This window comes from Pseudorca crassidens, chromosome 6 (assembly GCF_039906515.1).
Source record: "Pseudorca crassidens isolate mPseCra1 chromosome 6, mPseCra1.hap1, whole genome shotgun sequence".
Lineage (NCBI taxonomy): Eukaryota > Metazoa > Chordata > Mammalia > Artiodactyla > Delphinidae > Pseudorca > Pseudorca crassidens.
Window position 1 is genome coordinate 29,087,095 of NC_090301.1, and position 27,716 is coordinate 29,114,810.

General features: G+C 43.0%; 1 protein-coding gene across 11 annotated transcripts in view; it reads left to right on the plus strand.

Moving 5' to 3' along the window:
- Nucleotides 1–5,655, plus strand: part of KLF7 (KLF transcription factor 7) — a 109,892-nt gene extending 104,237 nt beyond the window's left edge. For 4 of the 11 annotated variants that reach the window (XM_067740847.1, XM_067740845.1, XM_067740848.1 and 1 more), the window contains one exon: nt 3,365–5,655. In XM_067740847.1, the coding sequence (XP_067596948.1) occupies nt 3,365–3,416 (52 nt within the window). In that variant the 3' untranslated portion in view covers nt 3,417–5,655. The remainder of the gene's footprint in view (nt 1–3,364) is intronic. The other 7 variants (XR_010944297.1, XR_010944299.1, XR_010944294.1 and 4 more) reach the window with 7 other exon arrangements.
- The last annotated feature ends 22,061 nt before the right edge of the window (nt 5,656–27,716 follow it).

Genomic DNA, 27,716 nt, shown 5'->3' on the forward strand with positions numbered 1-27,716 from the left:
AGAATTTAAAAAAATAATGATGCTAGTTTGATTCAAGAGGGGTGCAGTTACATTTCATACCATGTCAAAAATTCGGTTTACTTTTTTCTGAAAGAACTTGAAGGGTAAAGATAGTTGCTTGTACATATATTGCTAGATACCCAGCACAGGCTAGGCAAGTGGTAAATGCAGAATAAAAGTATGGAACACATACATTACGGAGTGGTAATTTCAAATGAAGTCCTATCTCAAGAATACTGTTGTCCTGTATGTTCTCAGGATATGGAAAGGAAAAGAAAGAGGTTTTGTACTGCCATGACTTATACTTTGCTTCTTACTGTCTCAAATCCCCATGTGCCTCTTTTGGACAGGCAGGATTCTTAGTACCTGCTCTGTTGCTTTCTTACAGGTCCTTACTGCTCAGGCCTGACCAGATTAACTTCTGGATTAGTTTTCTAGCTGCTGCCATTACCAATTGCCACAAGTTTATATCACCCTTATTTATCTTTATAAATTATTATCTTACAGCTCTGTAGGTTAGAAGTCCAACACAGGTCTCACTGGGGACAAAATCAAGATGGGGGCTGTGCTCTGTTGCTTTCTGGAGGCTCAAGGGGAGAATCCATTTCCTTGTCTTTTCCAGCTTTCAGCTTTGCCCACATTCCTTGCCTCCTGACCCCATTCCTTCATCATCAGAGCTGTTGAGTCCTTCACCTGCTGCCATCTCTCTGGTTTTCTCTTTTAATTCCCTCTTCCACTTTTGAAGACCCTTGTGGTGACATTGGGCCTACCCAGATAAATCAGAGTAATCTCCCTATCTTTAGATCAGTCGATCAGCAAATTAATTCCATCCACAACCTTAACTCCCCTTTGTCTTTGAACCTAACATATTCACAAGTCCTGGGGATGAGGTGTAGATATCTGGGGAGGGCCATCCATTATTCTGCCTACTACAGACTCTTTAAATTGACAGCTCAGCTTGACCTTCTTTTCAGCCTAAAAAGCAGATATGGCTAAGAGCCTGGGCTCTGGAGTCAGGCTACTTGGGTTCAGATTTTGGCTTTGCCTCTTTTTGATGAGTATCTCATCTGGTAGTGGGGATAAGAATGGTACTGTCTTTATATAGAGTTCTCGTGAGGATGTTAACTTTAAAAAGGAAATACCTACAAAAAGAACTTCCTGGCTTAGATCTTCTTCCTCAAAGCTGTTGAGATGAAGGACAGAGAAAAGAAAGAAGGGAGGAAGGGAGGGAGGGAGGGAAAGAAAGAGAGGAGCCAGTGGGCAGTACTAAGTGTGCCTTCAGGACAGGACAGAGTCGTGCAAGTCAAATACTAAATTCCCTGCAGGCTGTATTGCTTTCTCTTGTACCAGTGACATCAAGTACTTGCTTTTAAGGAAAATTTATCACTGTTTTATAGTAAATCAAATCCCCTTTCAATGGAACTCTAAGGGATTATCCAAGTATCTTTCTCATACCAAATCAGAGCCTGAAATAAGTGGTTATAGTTAGAATTACTATTATTCAACACATTATTGGATTAGATAATTTTCTACTGTAATTTTCCCTTTTTTTTTTCATTTTACCTTTGTTCTGTTTTGCTTCATTTCCTTGAGGTTCTATCCTGCATGTGTACCTGTTTATGAAATGAACACAAAAGGTGTGTGGAGAAATGTTGGGATCAGGGGATAGGGCTGGTTTTTGTTTGTTTGTTGTTTGTTTGTTTGTTTTGGGAATGAACAAATACAGGGAAATTCTGCACTGAACAGGAAACCTTGCTAACCCGAGCAGGACAGCTTGCTAATATCCCAACAAGAGTTTTGGACTGTGAGGGTTATCTCAGGCCTCAGGGGATCCTGGGAACATTCTCCCAGGTAGGAGGGTGGCCAGTTTCTAGAAGAGGATCTGAGGGAGGATGTACACCCAGAGCTAAGAATGACTGCTGTCTGAGATGCTGACTTCACTGGGATTCCAGCCAGAACCTGAGATTGTATGTAGGCTTTGGGGATATGGAAATGGCCACTCTATTAGTTAAAAGTACAGAACTCTAATTCAGACTGGTGTTAGCTTCCAAAGGTATTTATTAGCTCTAATAACTAAGAAGAATAGAAATGGATTTGTCTTTTGGCTTGGCTGGGTCCAGGTTCTCAGATGTATTTCAACAGGACTAGAAACTCTCTCTTCCTTTCTACCCCCTGGCCCCATTTTTCTCTGTTGACTTCGTTCTCAAGCAGGCTCTTTCCCACATGGCCATATGGACACCAGCAGCTCTGGGCTTCAGTATTAGTATCTTAGCCCCAGTGGAAAGAGAGCTTCTCTCTTTCAGTAGTTTCAGCAAATGTCCCAGACCTGGCTGTCATTGACTTTTGTGGGTCACATGACTGTCAGTAAAGCAGATCGCTGTGGCCATAAAACTTCAGCCTTAGGAGGAGGGTCAGGCCCATACAATTGAAAACGCAGAAGAGTTGCTGTCCTGGGCAAGATCAAGTTGGTGGTGTCAGAAGAAGGGGGAAGGAGTGAAAACAACCACTGCATCAGCTCTGAGGCTGACAAAGGCACTCAGCGGTGGACGTCGGGTACCAAGAAACAGTTCAAAAGAGTGGGCTTATAGATCTGCCTGGGTTCTCACCCCATGGCTGCCACTCACTGGCTGTGTGACCCAAGCCTCAGTGTCCTTATTTAGCACATGCACACAAAAGGGGTGCAAAGATTTACCATGGAAGGCTGCTGAGGATATTATTGGGGTGAGATTGGGGAAATAGCTAGCACGTGCCTGCATATGATACCATCCTTAATAAACATGAGCTTTTTCTCGACTTGAATATAGACCTGCAGGTATCACAGGCAGCATTTCTGGGCTTCCATTGTAAAGCTTAGGACTGAAATCTGGGTGTTGAAATGTTAGAGTTTCATCATTCAATGGTACAGGCTAATCATTCTTTATTTACCCTATACGGGCATGACACGTCATTTCTAACACACTTTTACATTCATTTCTTCTTTAATAATGACAATTTCGATAATAATAGTTAATATTCATCGAGATCTTACCATGTGCCAGAGAATTTTCTAAGCACTTTACATAGATCATCTCATTTAATCCTCACAACCAATCTATGAAGTAAGTGCTGTAATTATCCCCATTTTATTGAGGAGGAATTAAGGTACAGAGAGGTTAAGGTGCTCAGAGTCATACAGCTATTGGAAGAGCTGGGATTTGAACCCAAGCAGTCTGACTCCTGAGCTCACCTTCTCTATACACCTTATTTCTCAACACACATGCACTGCTTCTCTTTAAGGTAGGGCTAATTGTTTTCTAAGGGATGATGGAAGTTAAGTTATTTACCCAAATCTCTCTAATATCCTTGTTATTTTTATGTTTCCTAGGTGTTTTTCCAGGTCTGACCATCTTGCCCTCCATATGAAGAGACATATCTAAAAAACCTAAAGGCCACAGTTGCCATGGCGCCGGCCATTGTCTGAAGGAAATGCCATGAGGCAGGGGGCTGGACTTCAGGCGGGGACCCATTGCCTCGCAGAAGAAAGTTCTCACTTATTAAACCTCTGTGTACACACACGCACAGACACACGCAGACACGCACACACGCACTCACACATAGACACACAACACACGCGCACACACACACTGTCATGCACTCAGCTATATTAAAAATATATACGTCTATTCTTTATGCCTTGCCCTAGCCAGATGGTAGAAGACGAAGAAGAAGGAAACCAGGTGAACTCAGCAAGGCAGTCTGGCTGCTTACTTCAGCACTATTGGAATTATTTCCCGCTGTTGCCAATGGAAATCAAAGAAAATGGATATGACGTCTCTGCAGGTGGACGGCAGTAAGAGGGGCTTATTTAACTTGCTTCTCAGTGCAACTTGATAGGAGAATACAACGTCTTAAAGTTGCATATGTGTAGCACTAATGTTTCTTTTTAAATAGTTGGGGGAAAATGACCTAGAAAACCAAATTGCAGTTTGGTAGCCAAAATTAACTCTTGGTTTATTTGTCCTTTGTGTGTGAAAAGTCCTACTATTCCGTGCGTCCGACTTCCTCACAGAACTGTTGATCAGTTTTGGTTCTTCTTAGTACTATTGAGATCTATCCAGTTGATACCAACGGCCTTAGTGGCGGCAGACTCTGGAATAACTCCTTACACCTTTCTGGCCTGCATTTCTCTAGACTTCACTCTCCAGGGAGGAGTTTTCTTTTCTTACTTTTTGACTCTCTTGCACACCATATGCACTAGGGATTCTGGAAACTTCTAGCATGACTGCAAAGTGGCCAAGAGAATAAAGTCCTTGATGATAAATCACAGTATATCCCTTGAGCCTCACCTTATTGCCAGTGCTAGATTTTTTCTTTTTAATCTCTGTTTTTTGCTAACGAAAACTTGAAAAGCTTATTTGGAAGCTTAAATGTTTTATCTTTTCTCCATGGACTAAACCTCTCCAGGACTCTCTCTCGGCACCTGGATGTCCAGCTCTCGAAGCAGCCAATCAGATGGGACATCACACTTTTCTCATCCCCCTTGAGGCATCCTGACCTCAGCTTACAGTGATCAACCCTGTGCTGTATGTCATTGCTACCCTATAACCAGTTTCAGCATAGATGTTGCTAGTCTCAAAGGGCAGCTGCATATTTAACCTAACTCTGGGTTACGACCTGACAAAAAGCCAAAAATATCACTCTTTCCAGGAGTGGGGAGAACAGAGGATGCCTCCCAAGTCTAGTGACTTCAAAAACCATCACCCTTTCTTCCTCTCTCATACCCACTGAGTCGTATCACCCCACTTGTTAAAACACACAGTTCAAAATGCCATTGTGGGAATGAAGGGTGGACATTTAAAGAAAGGGTTGAGATATTTCTCTCATGCTCTGTCTAAAAAGAGAGACATATTTCTGATTTTTTTTTTTTTTTTGGCTAGGCCCACCATGACTTGTGACCTAGAGCACCCGGGATCAACAGAGGCCTCACTTTTACTCTGCAAGCTGACGCCGAGGGGGTTACATGCCTCACTTTCCATCCCACACACACAATCCAATATCGGCCTCCATCTACCCGCATTCTTAGCTAGCTGGCACTGGCCTCAACTCCAAAGACTGCCTTTAGGACCATTAAATGGCCTATGCAAGCAAGCGGGGTGGTTTTAGGGCAGATTGTATATTTTGTATATTCTGGGACCATCCCTTCAAGACACGTCTAAAAAAACAAAAATGGCATTTGGTCCACCCATGGTTGCTGCTCCTTCATCCAGCTGGCTCCCCTCCTGCCCTCCTTGACTGTTTGACTCATTGACTGTTAAAATGCCACCCCATACCTATTTGGGATGCAAAAGTGAAGTCTTTGAAAGGAAATAATAATGTAAGAAACACAGATACATTTATGACAGCAACCTTCAAGATCCTTGGCATTTGGTTTCTCAGCTTTCTGCAAACTTTGATTTCACTGACATGTTGAAACTACTCGTCTGAGGGCAAAGGAGCCTCCTTATCACAAATGCTGTAGCTGCCAATTGGACACTTGGGGCATTCTGAGGTCCGGCCCTTAAAGTTTTCTTTCCCTTTTTCCTTTTTTCAATTTAGACCAAAAAAAAAGAAAAAAAAAGAAAAAGAAAAAAAAGAAAAATGAAACAAAAAAAAAAAAACAGCAAAAAAAAAGAAAAACCACCCTAAACACACATACACACAAAATCTGCCCATTTGCCAGAGGCAATTATGTATATGTTAGTAGGAGGGTATTTTAAAAAATCAGTTTTATTCCAAAGATTTAAAACTAGACATGACTTAGAAACCGTTTCTGGAGCACTGCTTGCTGACAATCTCATAGTTCTCGACTGCATTCGAGTGCATTTGTAGCCAGTCCATCAGGGCGGACCATGGGATTATATTTGAATGTGTGGTGCATCCTTTCTCAATGAAGGATGTGTGAGGGACCTTGTCCCTCAGCTGTATTAGACTGTAGCGCCTCCAGTCAGTGCACTAGATGAAACTTTAGACACCCCAGGTTTTGTTGGTTCGTTGATTTCCCTTTCTAGAGCAGCCTCCAGCATGACTGCACGCACACACCAGTGATGGCGTTAGCCATGGCTGCCACGATTTACAAACGTTCTCTGCCCAGCTGGAGTTGCTCTTGCCTCTCGAAATGCTATTATTATTAAGGGTTTATAATACTTAATTTAATTTTTGAACTGACCAATGCAAGGCTCTATTAAAAAAAAAGTTTAAAAAAAATGCAAAAGAGTAATCATTGCTTGCTCGCTTCCCGTTGTCATCTGTGGTCTTGAAAAGATCTCATTTGAACGTGGCAGAACGAAGGGCATTTGGTCTTCATCAGCGTCTGAAATGTTCGGCAGTTTCTCTCTCTTTTGTATCAGTGAGGTCCTTTGTAATCTGCTCCTGACCTTTCTCTGAGCAGGGTGCACTGAACCTCGATGGTGGGGCTGGCTTGCTTGCTTCAGGTATTTGTTGACTGTGAGAATTGGCCTGAGAATTTGGTGGGCGCTAAGTGTATGGCTTTGAAACTGTTCTTCTCTAGCCCGATTGACACCTCTGAATGATAACCAGTCCTGTCCGTGGTGGGTGGGGTGGGGGGCAAGTAGCCCCAATCATTTTGGAAATGGATTTGTGATCAAGTGTCCATCATCTCTGAAACGGCAGAGATGGTTGGAAAGAGCCTGCTGGCGTGAACAGGCTTTCCAAGAAATAACCTGAAGCTAGTTTGCTTCCAAGAGGACAGGTTATTTAGAACAGTGCTTTAACGGACCTTTGAAATACAGTAAACCGCTTTCTCATTTAAATTGTTACCGCCCAACATTCCAGGGGATCTCAAATTTGAAAGGAAAAACCTGGCACGGTGTTTCTTGAGGTTGTCCTCTCAAGCTCGGTTTATCCAGGGTTCAGAGTTTGACGTATAGGAAAAGAGTGTTTCGAAGCCATTGACAGTTTTCTTTATTTCAGTTTGTGCTTCTATCTCCTACCACACGGCTGTAAGTCAAAGATGTGGAAACCTGAAATTATAATGCTGCTCCTGGCTACTGGCCTCCTGCCCCATTGATGGTTCATTGCCCAGCTTAATGCCTGGTGGTGATGAGTATTATGTCCCGAAAAAGAGATGTTTGGATTCCATGACAGAGCTGCATTTTATAAAAATATCAGAGACCCCCAGAATGAACTTCATGCTGACCATTTCCCTCTCCTCTCTGTGCTCTCCCTTGCAAAGCCCTTCAAGTATCCCCTGTCCTCCCCTCCTGCACCTCTTGTGCCCTTTTCACATCTTTGATTGCCTGATGATAACAGGGTAAAAAAAGACGGCCAACCTCACGCATGATTAGCAGAACTGATTCCTATGTTTTAAAAACTCTTCTTTGAATCTAGAAGCCAGAGAAGATTTTCTTTTTAAGGATCTCAGTTTGAGATAAGCTTCCAGATTAGCCATGTCTATTTGCATCAAAGGGGAAATAAATGGGACTTTCAGGGTGGCTCAGCCAGTGCGTTCAGAACATTCTGCCTATAGCTCCAACTCCTGAATTCTACGGCAAAGTCAAAAGAAATGAACTCAAATGGCAAGAACAACAAATCTTAGTGATTAGTTTTATTGGTTCAAAATGGTTTCCTCTATGGAAGTCACTTCATAAAATCTAAAATATAGTGCAAAGTGCTTTTGGCTTTTCTTTTGCATGAGTTGGTTTTAGGAGAAGGAAGAAGGTTGGGAAAGTCAGAGATGCAACATATTTAACTACAAAAATCAGGTTCATTGTTTCTTTTTGAAAAAAATCTTATGAGGGCCAGCATTTCTGGCCATAGTTTTGCACCCAGATCTTTGCCAAAGTGAAAATTCGTTAAGTAGAACCTGGTTGAAATCTACTTGCGGAAGCGTCCTCTGGCATCTTCCGGAAGTGGCCACTGCCAAGTGTGGGGTGGAGGGAGGAGGAGAGAATTTGCATTCCGGGTCTGGATTACATTTCGGTAAACATGGTGATATCTCAGTTTGAAAAGGGGCTGGCCTGAGTATACATCGATGCCTCTTTGATGGCCTACTTTCCTCAATGAGGATCTTTGGGAAGACTTGAGACGGAACAACGACAATGTGTCAAAGGAAGCAAAAACTGCTTGTAAATGTGAGATCCCATGACGAACTGCCTGAGGCTTCAGGGTTTTCTCTTGCTTTTAACACTGGCTTAAATCTCCTCTGTTGATTCCTAATAGATCCTGGAAAAGGGAAAAATAAAGCTGCAATTAACTTTCTTCCATGCACCCTTCCAGTAGAGTACTGTCTTCTTCAGGTGTTTTGCATTTACGTATAAGTCCTCGGGAAACAGGTATCAAAAACGGAGAGAGAAATCCTAGGCCGTCACTTCACAAATATCCCAAACGAGATACTCTTTTCGAACAGGGCTCCCTCTCAGCAGTCACGAGGGAAGGTTGATGTGTTCTTTGTTGGGGACTGTTTATACAATTTTTTTCAACTGTGAGCTTTGGAATCGTAAACTGCTTTGACTCCAGCTTCTGTCTACTGCCATGAAATGCACCCCACGTCAGAATAATGAGGGTGGTATGCGTGCACGCAGCTAGACACGTGTGCATGTGTACCTAATGTACCTTCGCAGAAGGAAAACAGTTAGGCTACTGACGTTTACGAGGAGTAGCCACCAGTGCCTAATATCTTTTGGGGGGGATGGATGCTTTTAATTGCCAGTATATTGAAAACACACTGGGAGTTCCACGTAGAGGGGAGGGGCTGAGGGTGGGGAGAGGGGACATTTTAATCCTAGGCCTTTGGACCTGAGGCAGAGTGATTTCTGCAAATCTAGGTCCCGAAAGGCTTTGGGGCTCACTGGCTGGTCCTCAACCTTTTTGTTTTTGTTTTTCTCAGCATGCATTTTCTATCTAAACCCAGATTTAGTTGAATTTCTTGATCTTTCACTTCTGCTTCATTCCAGGGAGGAAAAATACACCTGTTACGGCCAAGATCTCCTTGCTAACACAGAGGCAAAAATAAATGTTTAATGTTTTTGAAGCCTCCCCCTTCCTTTCCATAAATGCCCCCCAAACTCCTTCTCTCCTGTCACCCTCTCCCTCCTCCTACCATGCAACCTCCCAGCCACTGCCACTTTTCTTTCAACTCTCTATCATGCTCGTAACAGTTGCTTGAAGAACTTTATTTTTGCACTGTACGTTTTCTTTTTGCCAGACGTGTCTAACAAGTGTGTTTGGAGAGACCTACTCCCAGCCCTACCCCTCCCACACCTCCCTCGGTCACATGCTCTCTCTCAGGCCTTCTCTGGTATTTATAATATATCACAGAAGTACCCAGTCTTATAGCCCTCGGTTATGCCTTTTTTTGACATTTTATTTTTTTTAAGCTTTTTATATATATATATAAATATATTACTTTGTCAAGTTTTTTTGCTGTACAAAAGTCTTAAGATTTAAAACTATTATTTGTATTATATGATGGTGGTATGTTAATGTTACAAAATTATTAATGAAGAAAAAATTTATTTTTGTTACTGGTCTGTTTCATAATTCTTTTTTAAATTGGTATATTGTAAGATATCTATGCAAAAAATGTTATGTGACGCATTTTTATTTAAGAATGTAATATGTGTAATAAACAGTAGAATGTGTTTGGCCTTGGAATGCCTTACTGTATTTCTCCTTAGCTTATCTCACCAGGGAGAAAAAAAATCCTCAGAGAGATCCAAACGGGTCCTTGTATACCTCAGGAGAACTTTCTTTCTCAGAGAGAAAAAGGGAAGGCAAGAGATTGTATTAGGTATTTTTCTTCATTTGGGAGGCTGTTGGGGGGGTGTGTGTGTGTGTGTGTGTGTGTGTGTGTGTGTGTGTGTGTGTGTGTGTGTGTGTGTGTATTTTATGGTTTCAGTGAGGTAGCTCAGAGCCCGGATAAGAAGGAACACTAAAGACAGTTTATTTCTTTAAGGGGAAGTAGAGAGCAAATGGTTGGAGGTTATGAAAAGCAATATTTTCGAACGAGGTGGGTTGTGGGATGTCATTTGTTTAGGGGGTTAGGAGCAGCTTATTGAAAGCAGTTTATTTGGTGAGAGAAGGGGAAGGTTTGTTCTGGGGTAGCATTAAACGGAGCAGCTTTGGAAAGGGCAACTTGAAGCGCTTGGTGCAGGAGAGAAGAAGGCAAATGTGAGAAGGAATAATTGAGGTGAAGTGTTGAGGAATCAATTTATAGGAGTTTGGTGACAAAGTGGGGAAGGGAAGGCTAACCAGAGGCAGAGCCATGTGGGCGGCTAGGCGTAAGTACGAGAAGGTAGATGCAGATATAAGCAGCCGCAAACACTGACAAGAGGGAGATGGAAGGCCTAGGGAGAATTCTCAGAACTGAAAAGAACACTTACTAAAATCTTCTCTTCCCCACACGACTTCCAGGAAAGAACATCCAAGTAAGCAGAAAGGTAGAGAACCTAACTGCTGTTACAATCCCAGCACCCCTTGCAGGGCGAATCTCCGAGAAAAGTGCTATCATTAACTGGGAGCCACAAACGAACACATTTGTCACCTACACCGGACACAGTGCTACTCAAGCTTTCTTTTCACGCTTTGGACTTAGGGAAACGGATGCAGTGGTGAATCACTTCTATCCCTCCTCAGACGAATGTGACGAGAAACTTTTCGATCAATTTTCACATTAAAGATTGTGACTATGGTGACCAAACTTGCTGCCTGGGCACATGCATATCTCTGAACAGGAAAACGGGTGTGAGGAGTGTTGCAGGGGGCTGGGAAGGGAGGCTGAGTGCTTGTGGCCTCACCCTAATAAAACTTAAGGGAAAGAGAACAGTAGATGCGTCAGGGGCCAGGAAAATGGTTTTGAAAGTTGTAAAGATCTGCGGCCACATCTTTCAAGTAAGCAAGTGAGCTGGGCAAAAGGGCAACCCAAAGCCAGCTGACAAGAAGCTACAGGCTCCAGTGGGAAGAGAACCAGCCCTGGAGTCCACAGCCCCACCTCCTGGTCCCTGGTCATTTAGTAGGTCCATGCCTAGCGGAGTAATTTAACCATCTCATAACCAAAGTCATTGGCTTAGAAATTTCTTTGTGCGAGGAAGGATAAGATAGTTTTGCAGTGTTACTTAGAGCATGGCTTATTTTTCCGTAAGAATAAGCCTGACATGTCAAAGCATATCAAATTGAACATTTTAGGTGGGGGACAACCTACACCCCGCTGAGATGATAAGAGGGGAACCTGGTAAGTCTAATATTTTTGCCATAAGGAAAGGAGATGGTTTACATAAGTGAATATTCTAGATGACTGAAGCTTCCACATTTAGAGACATAACTTTTGTTTAAAATATGTCTAAAAATACATTACCCACTTCACAATTTTTCTAGCATCCGTTTTTGCCGTGTAACATAATTCAGGGATGATTCCAGACTGTCAGGTTGTCTGACCCCCAAACTAAATGACTCCAGTCTTTACCCCGAGTGACTCTACTTCCTCTGCTGTGTCCTCCCTGTTTGCGAGTTGCAAGTTCTTTGTGTTGCCTTCTAGCAATATTTATCTCCTCGTCAACTCACAGACCAGAGAAGCAAGCTTGGCCACTTAGTAAGTGCAAAATGTAAGTATAATTCTAGTTCAACAGGCAGTAGTCAGAAAGTGTAACCTGGGTAAACCTAGGGGAGTAAAGTGCACAGGCTTTGTGACAGCTCTAATCTGAGGTTATGTATCCGACTGGAAATTCTGTGCTAATGGAAAGGAACCTTGTAAAAAGCAGAGCTCGGTGGAATTGATAAATAATTTATTATAGCTAGATCATCTTCCACTTAGGATTATAGGTTTAGAAGGGAGATCATTAAAACTTTTAACTGAAATGAGATTTTGAGGTGACTGGTGAATGATGATAGTTTTTTGGGTTACCCCTGATAAGCCAATTTGTGATTCCTTCTTCAACATTAAACATTTTATCCCAGCTGTTCAAAACTATCAGTACTGACTGGCTTGAACGTCAATTCAACCTATTGTTTTCTTAAAATTCTGCCTGATCTTAAAATTAACATAATTATACATACCACCCCACTACATTTAAAAATACTGAAATGACAAAAGAGCTACAAGGGGGCTTCCCTGGTGGCGCAGTGGTTGAGAGTCCGCCTGCCGATTCAGGGGACACGGGTTTGTGCGCCGATTGGGGAAGATCTCACATGCCGCAGAGCGGCTGGGCCCGTGAGCCATGGCCACTGAGCCTGCACGTCCGGAGCCTGTGCTCCGCAACGGGAGAGGCCACAACAGTGAGAGGCCCGCGTACCGCAAAAAAAAAAAAAAAAAAAAAAAAAGAGAGCTACAAGGTTAGGGAAGAACAAGATTTGTTTGATTAGAATTTTCCCTTCGTGTACACTGCATTTGAGCCGTCCAGCAAGACTGCATAGTAATAGAATAGGTATCGTTCACAACCATGACACTTTGCCTTCACAAATAGAGAAACTAGGACTGAAAGAGGGCATGTGACTTTGTGAAGGCCCAGGGGACACAGTAAGTGACAGCACTGGCTCGTAGGTCCCCTGACTCGACTTTCCTCTGCCCCTCACTGTTCCTCAGTGACCCAGGAGCCAACTTGATGCTTATGTGTGTCTATCAATAACATCACCATGGACAACACTGACTTTATTTCCCAATTTCCTTACCTTTAGTCACAGACGGTAACCTATAATAGAGATAAAGCATCACTTGCTAGAATTGGAAGGGATCTTGGAGATCTCCTTCAATGCACCATTGTACTTGAGTATACCGGGGCTCAGAGAGGTGGCAACCTGCCCAATGTCATACAGCAGGTCCTTTGCAGAACAGGAGTCAACCCAGGGTTGTGGATACGCAGTAATGCTCAACCAGTCTTGACGTTGTTTCTTAAACTTTAGTCACTTGAGTATGGCCCTCAAGATTCTTGTGATATCTTTGCTCTAATACTTCCTTAATATTTTTCTTTAAATCGACCCACTTTTTAAAATCTCAAATACCTGTTTTAGCTTTGTCCTAAGCAAAAATTTCCTGAAACCACTGATTTGACTGTTTCCTCTTTAAATATAAATGAAAATAAATGTATAATTCAAAATAAACACACACATAATTGTGTTACATTGCAAGACTCAGTTACTCTTGGTGGTATTGGAGAGGCATCATTCTGTGCCATTCTGTAAAATCTTTTCTGTACCATTTCTCTTTAGCTAATTATTTAGTCCATATGATGCTCCTTGGAGCACATTTCAAATTGAATCTAAAACTAAGTGCATGTGAAAATTTAATAAAGACTGATTTGATGACTGGGAAGTTACTTAAGGACCCAGAGGTCTCTTAGGAGGAAGATAATGCAGCCGTGAGTGGAGTGAGCATGCATTCTCTGCCTTGCTTTCCCATCCTTGGAACACCCATCTTCCCTCAGGGCAAGGCACTCTCAGTGGATGGGCTCATGGCCAGGTCATGCCATTATTCTGGGAATGGAGCTCTGAACACTGAGCGTTGACTGCAGCAAGGAAATCACCCTTTCCTTGTGTCCTCCCCCAGTCAACAATCAATGCCTAGAAACAAATGCATGCTATGAAACATGGCATCAAAGATGTGTTCACCTTCACAGCATGTTTCCTGGGATCCGCAGCCCACCACCTGTACATGCGCACATACACACAACTCAGCCCCCAAAATATTCTTCCAACCAGCTTCCAGGCACCTGATATTCTACTAGTAAAATTTTTTTTTTTTTTGCCTAAACACTTCCCTATTTTAAAACTTCAGCTAGCCAGGAAGAGGTAACTCTATACTTTATCCATGATGTGTACCTTAATGTGAATGAGTGTATTACAACCTTTCACAAGAAAAGACTTTAAGTGCAAGGAAGATGAGAGACATGGGGACTATGGATAGGAAAGTAGGTGGCTAACTTCAGGCCTCAGGAAGGGGGAGGGGTAAGGAGTCAGGCAGGCAGTTCTTTGCCCATCACTGCGGAGCCACAGTGTAGGCAAATGACTTCATAAAGGGACCGAAGCAAAGAAAAGCCCCATCTGAGTGACTTCCAAGGAGGTAGCTGATCAGGTTAAGTCCCAGGAACCTTCTCCTGAAAATGTGCTGAGATGGACCTTCTCTGGGTCTTTTCTTAGATAAGACCTCTGGTGGTAACTCTTTGGGGACAGTGCGTTTTGATTTTGTTGCTTTTGACTCAATCCTCTCAGTTGGCCTTGGCAGTTCATGCCCTGTGCTAAGACGGTCCCTGGCAGAGGTCCTAACCAGGGCATAGGAATGCCAGCCTGTTACTAGGACCTAACAACTTACCTAACACTTTGGGCTTAAGACTGGGCCCTGACCTTGGCTTCTGAGACACCAATGACACCCCCTCTGGGTTAAGTCCTATTTGTTTCTTAAACCTTTGCCGCCTTTATGCCATTGAAGTGCATCCTTCAAGCACAAGTCCCCTGGGACTGAGAGCTTGGAGGGGCCCATGTGAGTCTGCTGTCTGTCAGCAAAGCCCCTTGAGCTAAGCTCAGTTTTACATCCATATTTTATCAACTGAAGGAGAGGAAAGAATTCATGTCACAGTTGGAGAATATGGGCTTTTATATATTCTGAGGAAGCTGTTCTAAAAATAGGCCTGTGGAAGACCTAGCAGGGAAATATAGCAGCAAAGAAGGAATTTTAAAAATGATTGTGAAAGCTCTTCCTGAAAATGTACAGATACAGATTCCTGCTTATCTCCTTCCTCTGACCCACAGCACCCCAGGGATGAGGCAGGTAGCTCAGGGAACAGGAAGAGAATTGCCATAAATCTGAGCTAATTTGGAAAGGGAAGGAAGAAGCAGATACTCAGCAATCAATAGAGCGACGATTTGTTTTGTGGTAAATGTTTACGGCTCTGTTGCTGGAATGAAATCCTGCTGCATCAGAACGTGGACCATTAGAGGTGAAATGAGTTCACCTAATGCCCTCGGTGTGTAATTGGTATGCATCCCTCCTCCACGGACAGCAGCCCAGAGTCCCTGGCTTCCAACTAGAGAAAAGATTTTAGATGATTCTTGACATCCTCTTTACCTTTTTATTACTTCAGGATTCCCAAGAAGGAGATAAAAAATGACCCATGTCTCGTTCCTTAGCCCATGCTTGCAGAACGGGATGTACGAATGGCGCTTAATGTTTCCTTCCACTCCTGAAAGTGCTGTCGGGGAGCAAACGAGGAAATGAAAACAATGAGAACAGGGGCTCGTTTGTTCCTCCACTGACTAAACTCAAGAAGTGATGCCTTGCTCAGCCGCAGAGGGGAAGAGAAGCAACGCTTGTGTTTCCTTGTCATGCAAACGGGAGGGTGTGAAAAATGCTTGACTGAAAGCGGAGTGCACTAATTGATTGTTAATGACTGCGCAACCCTCAATGTCTGGAATTTGGTTTAGATTCAATGTAATTTGACATTTGCCAACCATTGTTAAATCCCTTTGATGCTCTCCCTGTGCAGCAGTGATGAGCAGCTGATTGGCTCTTGGGGTTGAAAATGAGGCTGGCTGGGCACGGAGTCAATGGGGTATCTGGAAGGCAGCCACCTTCACCCAACTCCCCTCAGCTTCACCAGCCTCACAAGCGCTGGCACTCCCAGTGCCTTGTCTTCTCCATCCCCTTCCTCTCTCTGCAGGCTCTCTTCTCTTCCGTTTCCCCTCATTCTCCAGGTCATATTCCCTTTCCAGCTCCTTTAAAAGCAAACCTGCCCCTTTAAAAGCAAACCATCCTCTGCTCAACTTTTCTTTCTCTAACTCAAAAGCCACCCTCTCTTTGAAAAGCACAAAAACTTACTACAATTGCATCATGATGAAAGGATTAATAAAAAAAGTTGCAGGAGGATTTCATGAAAACCCATTGTGGGAAAAATAGTCCCTGAGAGAATCTGAGAGTCCTTGCCTCCCTCATGTTTCATTTCTGTTTTCCTTTGCCTGTTTGCTCGTCCTTCCACAAACGAGCTTCTCTGCTTCCTTACCCGTTGTATACTGTCCAACGTACCTTTCACCAGAGCCACCCCCGAGTAACTCCCTTAGTTCCAGCCTCTGCAGAACCCATCTCCTGGCTCCCCACAGGAACTGACATAGTCTCAGGGTCCCAATTCTAATTTCCCATGAGAAAGAATTTCATTGGCCAGGCTCCGGTCTAGGGCTTATCACTGGCTGAATCAGCTGTTGCTTGGGGGTGGGGGTGGGGGGCGGGGAAGTGGGGAGCAAGGGGTAAGGCAAGTAAAGTTCACTTTTCCAGAGCTGAGAGGGGGAAGGAGGAAAAGATGGCAGCCCCGGTGCAATGTCCAAGAGCCAACCTCTTCATATTGGGGTCAACTATCTTGGAACATCCAACATGGCCTTGCCAATAGTTCTATCTCTATGTTCATAATTTTTAATATACTCCAACACTTGCACTGACCCACTTACTTTACCAGAACCAATTCCCCATCCACACTTCTGCTACATCTCCTTTCAAAAGATTTAGGAGGAGGGAAAAAAAATCAGAAAACATTTTAAGGCAGATCCATGAGAATCAAGAGAAGAGCTGCGGCAATAAGAGAAAAAACATAATTCCATTACAGTAAGGACAAAGTGGAATTTCCTTATCCATCCATCTCTGAAGCAGCATGAAAGGGGTTCAGGCGGAAAGGACAGTGGAGGAGGGAGTCAGGAAACATTTTCCTAGTTCTAGCTATGCCTCCTGAGGGCTGTGTGACCTGAGGCAAATCAGTTAAATTTTCTGGGCATCTCTTTTCCTTTCTTGAAAATTAAAAAGAATAAATTAGATGAATCTTAAGTCCTTTCCTCTTCTTCAATTCTGTGATAATATAACTTCAAGAAATATTTGATACAGAAATCATAGAACAGCAAAAGAATTTGAATGGTTTCAAAGAACTATTCGTCTTTCCGTTCATTCTTGGTTTGTGTTTTTTTTTTTTTGCTGTACGCGGGCCTCTCACTGTTGTGGCCTCTCCCGTTGCGGACCACAGGCTCCGGACGCGCAGGCTCAGCGGCCACGGCTCACAGGCCCAGCCGCTCCGCGGCATGTGGGATCCTCCCGGACCGGAGCACGAACCCGTGTCCCCTGCAATGGCAGGCGGACTCTCAACCACTGCGCCACCAGGGAAGCCCTCTGTTCATTCTTTTAATTCATCAAGCAAAAATTAATGTTTTAATTCACTTAATTAATTAATGTTTTAATGCTAGCTAATATCTGGGCTAGGCTCTGGTTATGCAAATGGCAATATGCAGATATGATCCCTACACTCACAAAAGGCACAATTTAGCACATTAAGGAAAATCTTTATCATCTACATTGCAGTATTTCTGAGATAAACCTTCTTTTATGTATAATGCTGTTTTCTCCTGTAGAACTCTTCATACACTGATGATCTATGGCTTCTTTCTCTTCATCTAACTGGAATGGGAGCCTTCCCTCTTTCGGGGAGACACTTCGAAACCCCAACACTTAGCTGCTACAGAAAAACATGGCCATGACCGGATAGAGAAATTGGCCTGCTTTTCCATCTCTTTCTGTGTCAGGTCTGTGTGTGTGTGTGTGTGTGTGTGTGTGTGTGTGTGTGTCAGGTCTTTCTAACAGGACTTCCTCTTCAGGTTCGGAATAAGTTGCAAAAACATTGGAAGACTTTATATTCAAAGATAAACGTAAAAGCATCATGAAACACAAGCAGACACGAATTATGAATTATGCCCCACGTTGACTGTCCCGTTCTCTCTGAGCCACTGGAAGATCGTTTCAAGAATGACACAAGTGGACCCATGGCAATGAGAGTTGGGCCTGGCACGTGTTACCTGCCCACTAGGTGCTGGCTGTCACTGTTGGTGCTAATAGAAAGCTGGCACATTTCAGGGCAGAGTTTCTTAGATCTGAATCTCATCCTAGTCCTTGAGAAAGCGGACCAGGTGCTCACACTTACTACAAGTCTTGGACTGGGGACCTCAGCTTTGGGCTCAGGGAAGGAGAGACAGCACAGTAGCTACAGCCTCCCTCTTCTCTCCTCTCCTGCAGCCACCCCAAGTGCGTGCCCCCACCCCCGGTCCTTGCCAGCCCAGATTCTCCTTAACTGATGACTCACCAGACAGGCCCAGGGGAGGGGGGGTGGTGCGTCACAGGTTCAATCCTTCTCTTCATCCCCCCAGAGCAAATCAACGTGTTCTCAGAAAACACAACCCCGGTGGAAATGTTTGCCATTTTCTTGGCTAAGTGTTATTTTTTCCATATTAGAGGTCTGATTTCCTGCCATTCTTGGAGAGTACCGGGAGGAAGAAGGGTCAGGAAGCTGGGCCCAGAGGGGAACAGTGATTAAGCGCCCACTCATTTCCGTCCTTTTCCTTCACATCGGCGGGCAAGGGCTCTGAGGTGTTTCCGCATCTGTTATTTTTGCACAGAAAAGAACAGTGTCTTTGTTAAGGGGTCCTAGATGATATGCATGGGAGAGTCTGCGTTTTCCCCTCGCTTCTGTCCCTCACAAGCGGTGTGGCTTTCCGGAGCACTGGCTCACTGGGCCGGTTTCCTCAGCCCTTAAAACGAGACAATACTTGCTTGTGAAATGACTTGGATTTCCTTCCAAATAAAATGCCAGGCAAGTCTAACGTACTATTATTATTGTAAAAGGTCTCTGTCTTGGGAAGTAGCACTCAGTGAGAGGTGAAGAAAGGAGAGGGCAATCTTGAGGAGGGAAAGGGCCCAGACAGGGTCACAAAAGAATATTCCTAGACATTCTCCCCTCCACCCCTCCTCTCTCTCTAAGAGGAACTTTAGAGTGGTTTTCACCAACCAATAACAGGTTGCGGTACTTAGAAGAGTAAAGCTGTTATGGGCTAATGGAACCGATTGACTTGATTTGACTATATGTTTGTTTATATACATTTTGTTTGTTTGTTTTTTGACCACACTTCACGGCATGTGGGATCCTAGTTCCGCAACCAGGGATTGAACTTGCCCCCCTTGCATTGGAGGCACAGAGCCCTAACCACTGGTCTGCCAGGGAAGTCCCTATGTATATTTTTAATAACAGCTCTCCACAGGTACAAAACAGAGCACAGGATTTATCCAAGTGTTCACTAGTGATATAGTGGGATAATGGAGAAAGTATACTCCTTTTGATGATTGTTTTAATAGCTTGTCAATAGCTTTATGACCTCATTTAACATTCATGAGAAACTTGTGCGGTCAGGAGGATAGACTTACGTAAGCCCAAATCCCTACCTCTTCTTTGTCTTTTGAATGAGGAAACTCAAACCCAGGAAGGTCAAGTGGCTGGTCCAATGTCAAAAGTGCTAAGCAACAACGCTGAGGTGAAAACATCTCTCTTCTAGTAATGCGCTTTCCCATCTACCATGTGCTGACCAGCACCTTCATGAAGCAAATTCGGCCCTACTGTGAAGAGATGCCTGAATATTTAGTTCACTTAATAGTTGTTTATGTTTATACTGGAGCTATTATATTAATAGTATTCCAAAAGTTTGTTCAGAAGATGAGTTTCACTATATTTTTATTAAAGTAACTAGTCCATGTTTAAAGGTTAAAAACACAACTTCATTGTTATATTTGGTCCTTTATAGGATCAGGTGGTTTTATTCAGTACTATGAAAACTGTATGGCACAAGAATTGGGGTAAGGCTTATTGAATTTACTAACTTATCTAATGAGTACGATAAGCTAAGACTGTTCAACATTGGGAAGCAAAAATGCCCGAGGCAATATATGTGAGTTAGAACTGTATGTTTATGTTCGCTTATTCATTTTAGGTGGTGACAGAAATTCATCCTGTGGTCTGTGCACAAAGGGGAATTCATTATAAGGATTGCAGTATAATTTATTGTAGGAATACTAAAGTATCCTTGTGGAAACCCTAGAAGTGGAACATGACTTCTAGAACCACTAGAAATAGGGATTCAAGAGCTCAGAGCCCTGCATCTCAGCTCTCTTCCTCTCAGCTCATTTATTTCATTCTTCTCTTTCTCAAGACACCCATTTTGTTTGCTCTGACATGTAAAAACATGGCTGTCGGTAACACATGGCTTCAAAACCAAAAGAGATTGAGTTCCTTTTCTCAGTTCCAATTCCCACATTGGACCAGGAGCTCACCCTAAACCAAATGGCTCTGCCCTTCAGGATGGTATGCTCTGCTTCGGTCAGGTGCTCCCTCCCAACCAATCCATCCGTGCAGGTAAGGAGAGGGATTACATTGGACTGGCACGGAGGGTCCTCTGATGACCACGTGGGTGTAGGGGAAATGAGCTGCCGCTAGAAGAGGGATGTGGAAAAGACAATCCTGCGAAGAAAGGACAGTCCCTACCCTCACGAAGCTCCCAATCTCATCATCTATACACAGATAACGACACTACAGATACATGAACTGTTAGAGAAATATATCAGATGTCTCTAAGAACAGAAGGAACAATGACTCTGCCTAAAAGGAATCAGGAAGTTTGTACAGAGAAAGGTTCAAGCTAAGTCTCAGAAAGATCATCAGTGAGGAAAGGGCATTCCAGACAGAGGGAACAACTTATCCAAAGGCTCGGGGGGGTGGGGGGGGGGGCTTCCCTGGTGGCGCAGTGGTTGAGAGTCCGCCTGCCGATGCAGGGGACAAGGGTTCGTGCCCCGGTCCGGGAAGATCCCACATGCCGCGCAGCGGCTGGGCCGGTGAGCCATGGCCGCTGAGCCTGAGCGTCCGGAGTCTGTGCTCCGCACCGGGAGAGGCCACAACAGTGAGAGGCCCGCGTACCGCAAAAAAAACAAAAACAAAAAAAAAAACAAAGTCTCGGGGGCAGGAAACCATGACACGAAGGAGTGAAAAGATGAGGCTGGAAAGGGGAAGAGCCCCCTGTGCGCCTTCGTACCTATGACCCATTTGCCTTCCCCATCCTCTAAGGAACAAATGAGGTCCTGAAATGCTAGAGGCGCATTATATGGAACTTCTGGCTTCTAATTTACATAATAGAGCACTTTTATATAAATTCTTTCATTGGGTTCACACGATTTGTAGGTAAGACTCACATTTTTCCCCCAATTTTGTTGATGAGAAAAGAAATTCTTAAAGGACTGTGACTTGGCTAAGGTTAGTTTAGGGATAGAACCAGAACTGGATCCCAGGTTTTCAATTCCCAACTCAGTGTTCTTTCTGCCTCTTCTTGGGGTTTTCCTTTAATGTCAACTTAAGGAATCACACCTGTGTCACTAATAATTCAGTCTACTGTGACCAACCACTCAGATGCTCCCAAATGAATTATGTATATTTTATTTTGGTCAGTTATTAGCTTGTAAAATCTCCATTCCAGAAATTATCTGAAAGAGAAGATCCTTGTCACCTGCAATGGGAGGGGAGGAGGACAAAGAAGTGACTTTTCAATAACTAGTTTATTCTTATGATTCTTCGGTTATAATCAGTACATGAAGATTTACACAAATCTCATAAGTACATAAAATGAACTGGTGATCTATTTTCACCATCCAAAAGGCCTGCTAGATTTTAAGCTACCTGAAGACAGGGAATGTATCACATTTTTCAAAAGCCAGAATTTGCCCAGCCTTGCTGTTGTGCCTGGCCCTTACGTTGTAAATTCTCAATAAATGTTTGATAAATGAATGCATAAATAAACAAATGAACGCAGGGAATTTTTAAGAATGAGAACACAACATAGATCTATGATGAAGAGCAGGACTTCAGGTGTCAGATATATTTGGGATCAAATTTTGACTGTATCACCTACTAAACGTGAAGTAATCGGCAAGTTGTTATCTAAGCCTCCACCTCCTTAGTTGTGAAATGAAAATATAATGGAACTTACTTCTGAGGTTGTTTTTTTATTGAATAAAAATTTATTGAGCATCTACTGTACGCCAGGCACTGTTCAAGGTTCAGGAAGCTAGCTCAGAAAACACAGGTGACAAGGGCAGTAGACAAACAAGGCAATAAATCAGTGAATGCGTTAATTTTAATTGTGATGCAGTGCCGTGAAGGAAGAAAACAGGGTAGTGCAGACTCGATCATGGACATGTGGACTGCTTTAGAAAGAATGGTAAGAAAAGGCTTCTCTACGGAGGTGACATTTGGACAAAGACCCAGGGAGAAGAGAGTGAGCATGCAAAGGGAGATCCAAGGAAGAGCTTTCTGGGCAAAGGAAGCAAGAGGCAAGCAGAGGGAGGGGCAGGATTGCAGAGCTGGAAGAAAAGCAAGGAGGTCCCTGGGGCCAGGGGTACGAGGTAGGAGAGAGGCTGGAAATTGGCCAGGTCCCGAAGTGCCTTGTAGGGCAAAGTCAGGGATTGGGGCTTTGCTCTCAGAGCAATGGGGGTCCACTGAGGAATTTAAACAGAAGGGTACCCTTACCCGATTTACATTTTTAGAAAAGCACTCTGCCTCAGTATCAGCATCCAACTAACAGCTTATATGAACAACCTGAGTCCTTTCTGGCTCCTCAATTTCCCTTTCCCTCCCCCTCAACAAATCCAGTGAACTGGGCCTCTAAAACGTATCCCCAGAATCTTAATTTCTCTCCGCTTCGACTAAAACTACCTTCATCTAAGTTGCCTTCCCTGGTCTAGGCTATTGCAAGGCTAAATTAGACACTGTGAGTGTGAGAACTGACCAGACTTTCAAGGGGAGAGGTGAAGTAGGTAGGTGAACATTTAAAACTAAATCTCAAGTTGGGAGTCACATGACATAACACATATAAACACTTGACACAGCACCTGGCTTCAAGAACGTCCTTAATGCACATTTTAAAACATTATTACTCATCCTCCTGGTGCTTTTCAACATGATGGAAAGATCAAGGGATTTGGAGCAGGAGACTTGGGTTGATGTCTTAGTTTAAAAGAATCGTGGCTTTGGACAAATCCTAATTCTCTGAGCTGCTTTTCTTTCCTCTGAGGAATAAAGATGTAAACACCTGTTCTTTCTATTATGCAGGGCTGTTATGAGCGTCAAATATGGTGACGGATATGAAAGCGCTTTGTAATCTGAAAAGCATCTTTTCATGAGTGATCAACTATATGAAATTACATTTAATTCAGTTTCCCTTTGTGTGTGACCTCGCAGGTTCCTATACTGTAAGACAATATTACAAAAGAAATTTTATTATAGGACACTGGGGTCTTCAGCTTACAGGAAGACGGAGTCCCAGATTTGTGAACCTCTGCCTTGTATAGTCAAAATCAGTGCTATCCAATAGACATCTCTGCTGAGATGGAAAAGTGTATCTGTGCTCTCCAACATGGTAGTCACTAGCCATTGTGGTTACTGAGCACTTGAAACATGGCCAGTGTGACAAAGGAACGCTACATTTAATTTTTTAGTTTTTTAATTTAAATTTAAATAGCCACATGTGGTTAGTGGCTACTGTATTGCACAGTACAAGTCCAAAAGCTCTACTTTCTCAGGGTCCTCATCTATAAAATGAGGACCCACTAAGGTCCTTTCTAGTTCTATCAATGCTTCTACGTACATAATTCAGAAATAGGTAAGCCAATTTGGATAAAATAAAAGCTGAATCCAGAGTCACTTTTCTTATTCTTGACTCAAAGATAATCCTAGATTTTTTTTTAAACGTTCATAGCTGCTTTATTTATCAACAGGAGGAAAGACTTTGAAACAATGACAACACAGTCTCAAGTAAAAGGCAATCCTAGAAGATGAACTATTATACTCAAGGAATACATTCTCCTGGGAGCTATATTTTGGTATCAAGTAGCATGCTTGTTCCAAAGTTAACATTCTCCATTTCTCATTAAGAAAAATTGCCAGGGAAAAATGTTTGGAATTGAATAAATAAACGGATGGCTGCTGTGGGGACTGTTTATACGATGATGACAGTTGCCAGGTCATAAGGGGTTTCCATGATGAAGCTGGCACTAATTTTGTCTCTTTGTATGAGAACTGTCTTCCTATTAGGTGGAGACTGAACATAAGGTGAAATACCGAGAGAAACAGACAGAAAAGGAAGGTAACATGACTGAATTGTTTGGGGGGGGGAAAATGAGAGCTCCACAGAAAAGAAACCCAAGACAACTGAAAGGACGAGCGATGAAAGATGGCAAGAAGTGAGAAAAGCATTTGAAGGGGAGAAATGAATATGGAACTGAAATCAAGAAGACAGAGAAGGAACAGATTGGGGTAGGCGGAGTGAGGATCAGAGAAGAAATTCCAGATCCATTTGTGAACGACACCAGGAGCTAAGCCTGCCTGTGGGGAAAAAAATAAGAAAGACCAGAAAAAAAAAATTACTTTGGAAAGAAAGAGAGTGACAAGGTAGTGAGGAAAAGGAGGGACAGCTGTCATCTCATTTAATTAAGAAATTATTAATGGAACAGACGGGCCAGCCACAATGAGCCTTCACTGATGAGATGCTACTAAAACTCCAGATAATAGCAGCTGAAAAGTTATTGAGAGCAAAGTGGTAAGAATGCTAATTTAATTGGTAATAACATTATACTTAGCACAGTGCTTCGGAATTTAAAAATCACACATTAAATAAATTTCAATGACTCTGGTTATCATGATTGTTTAAATAATATAATACAATAAAATGTAAAAAAGAAGTCTTAATAATTTTAAGTGATCACCCTCATGTTCTGAATTCTCCTTTTAAGCATTTACCGTTCAAGCCTGCAGTCCTGGTGGAGGTAATAATACCCTGCTGGCTGCATCTTTACCAAACAGAGATAGTTGTTGGATCAGAAGAAGATAAATGGCAAACTTAGCTTCTAAATGCCTTATTTTTTTCTTCTCCATCCTTTATTTTTCCATTATCAGAATAGGTGGCTTCTTTCTTCAAACAACTACCTTGTTTCCTTCTCCTTCCTCCTCTCACCAAGCAGGTCCTCGGACAACACCTCCCTGCCTTCATTACAAGAAAATATGGCATCAATCCTGTTAGACTAAACGTATTACAGTTCATGTAGGAGCTCAGCCATACAAGGTCCCTTCACAAAATGTTGTCGAGATTGCAGCACTGAGAACCAAGAACCATAGCCCTGTGGCCATGACTATGTTGCTGACGGTTGCTGGAGAAGAGAAAGATATTTTGCTCACCTGACTCCTTCATGGGCAATCCATCCAGAAGTTCTTCTCATAGTGGGTGGAAAGAAAAAGGCAAAGCAACCGATTTATTTGAAAATATCTTTATTTTTCTAATGGTACATGAATGCTGTAAATTGTTCCCTCAATACAGAGAAAGTTAAAGGTCGTATAACCCTACCCAGACCATCACTATCAAGAATTTGATGCATGTTTCTAGAAGTCCACATACATATGAACATAAATGAGATCTTATTTAGGTAGTGTTCTGTAGGAGTCTTTTTAAACTTTATGTATGGTGGCCTTCCTTCCATGTCAATATGCCATACTTCATTGAGTGAAAGATGCTTGTGATTATAAGATTATGTACATGTAAGAAGGAAAAAAAACGCTACAGATATAATTAGCGGCTTCTGTAGACTCTGAGACACATCCTAATTTCAAAGATATTGAGGTATTAAAGAGGCATCTTATAAATAATGAAATACAGTATTAAAATTTTTACTTAATCTTTGTGAGAGCAGCATAATATTGCATTGTATGACGATATCATAAATTACCTGACAAATCCCCCATTAGTAGACATCTGTGTTCCTTCCAGTATTTTCAAATTTTCATGACTTTCCTTAATGTCTGGCTTTGCACACTTGTCCTATTACCTCCTCAGGTTGAATTCCTAGAAGTGCAATTGATGGATTAAATAAGGCTGTTAATCTTGTCTGCATCGGGTGATACTGATTCACACTCTTACCAGCTGTGTTTCAGGGTGCTTACTTCCTCAGGTCCTCAGCGACTGATATATCTGGCCTGGACCTCAAGTAAGAAAAGTCCAAAGTCTAACACCTCAATTGCTATCCATTATCATGCTTATCTTTCTTCTTGGTGTTTCCAGTATTCAAGAAACTTCAGGAACTTGAAATGGTGATGTCCATAGATGATTCCTCCGTCATGAACAAAGCCCAGATCTACTTATTGGCAAAGACCCACCCTTAGCAGCAGGGCTATGTTCAATGATCTACGTTACTGCTCTTCATCTTTCTGCCAGAGACAAGGCCTAAGGGTCACACCTTTGGATGTGACTTAATATTATTGGCACCAGTAATTAGGAATTAAATTGGGACTACTTTCCTGAACTCTTTTGTTCATTTGATGTGAAATCAGTGAACCCAAACTGTGCACTAAGCTGTGGGGAGACAAAGATGAACAGCTTACAGTTCCTGCCCGAGGAGCCTACAATCGAACGAGGGAGATGAGATTCACTCATATAAAGTTATAGAACAACAGAAGACAAGAGCATTGATTTCATGAGACAGGACATGATTTAGTGTCAAATATGCAGACATTAAGCCCAGAATTTGAATGAAATCTGGTGACAGAATGCCCTGTCCCTTTGAGAGGCACCAGGACCAATGCTAATGTGCCGTGACCCTCTGAACGCACAAGGATGACACATGGTCGATCTTTTCTAGGCAGCATCTGCGTCCTGTACTGTCCCCCAGGAGTCTAAGGCACAGCAACAAATGCTCTGTCTTTTCCTGGAGCACCAGAGGCCAGCTGTCCCAGCTCCCTGTGTGTCCTGGAGGGGAGAAACCAGACCTTTTGACTTCAGCCCCTCTTCTGGAGGAGTGCCCTGAGGGCAACACACAGAGTTCCAGGATGGGGGTGCAGGGGAGGGTTGAAGCGCTAAGAAAGTGGAAATTTCTCTCACAGCTCTTTGCCCAGTGGCATAGGAACTAAAGTCTGTTTGTAAAGCAAGCTTCCCAGTTCATCAGCAACTCAAGTTTGGGCACATACGCCTCCCAAACCAAATTTCAAGACAGAGGAGAGAGGGAGAGAGATGGCCGTTTTCTTTGATTGTTTCTGAAATCAGATACACATGGCTTTTAGGAGGCCCCAGCTCGTGTCCTGCTTCCGGGCTCTGATTTAATAAGGGTGGCAAGAAACAAACGACTTGCTTGCTCATATTGGAAAAGCGCAAACACACCTGCCCCAGGCCCTCCAGGTCAGGGCATGTGTTTGTAACTGACACTCGGGTTGTGAGCCGGTGGGAGGAGATCTGGACAGAGACTCAGCAGAGCCAACTGGACCCCATCGGTGGATCTTAATCAAAACTGGGGGTCAGAATCCCGAAACTCTTTCAGAATAGATGCAGGTTTGGACACACCCAGACCTCCTGATTCAGACTCTTGGGGTGGGTGGGGCACTGTTTTCCCAGAAATTCCACCAGAGACTCAGATGTGCTCCTCTTGTTAAAAAATTACTAAACTAGGTAATCTCTAGCCAGGTACTCTCAGAATCATTTCTGACATTTTGGGGCATTTATGTAATTTTTAAAAATGAAGGAAAGTCAAAATGGGGCTTTAAAATCATTTAAAAAGTTAGCACATCTTGAATCCCACAACTTGTGTTTATATTTAACCCAATAACACTTAAGTAGGATTATAATGCAATTTAATCTCACAAGATAAACATTTATGAAAAATATTCATTCTTGGGGAACCATAGGGAGTCTGATCTGAAAATAGAGTGCAAGTTTAAGGTTGTTTGATGAATGGCTTCTTTTGGTCCTGTCAGGGTGACTCTGAGCCTGAAGGTACCACCTCATTTGATGAAATGATTGAAGTATCAGTTTGAGCCTCTTCGTTAGTGGGAAGCCCAGGCCCATGGTCATCCTGCCTCTCTCCCCCCATCCCTGCCCCCCAT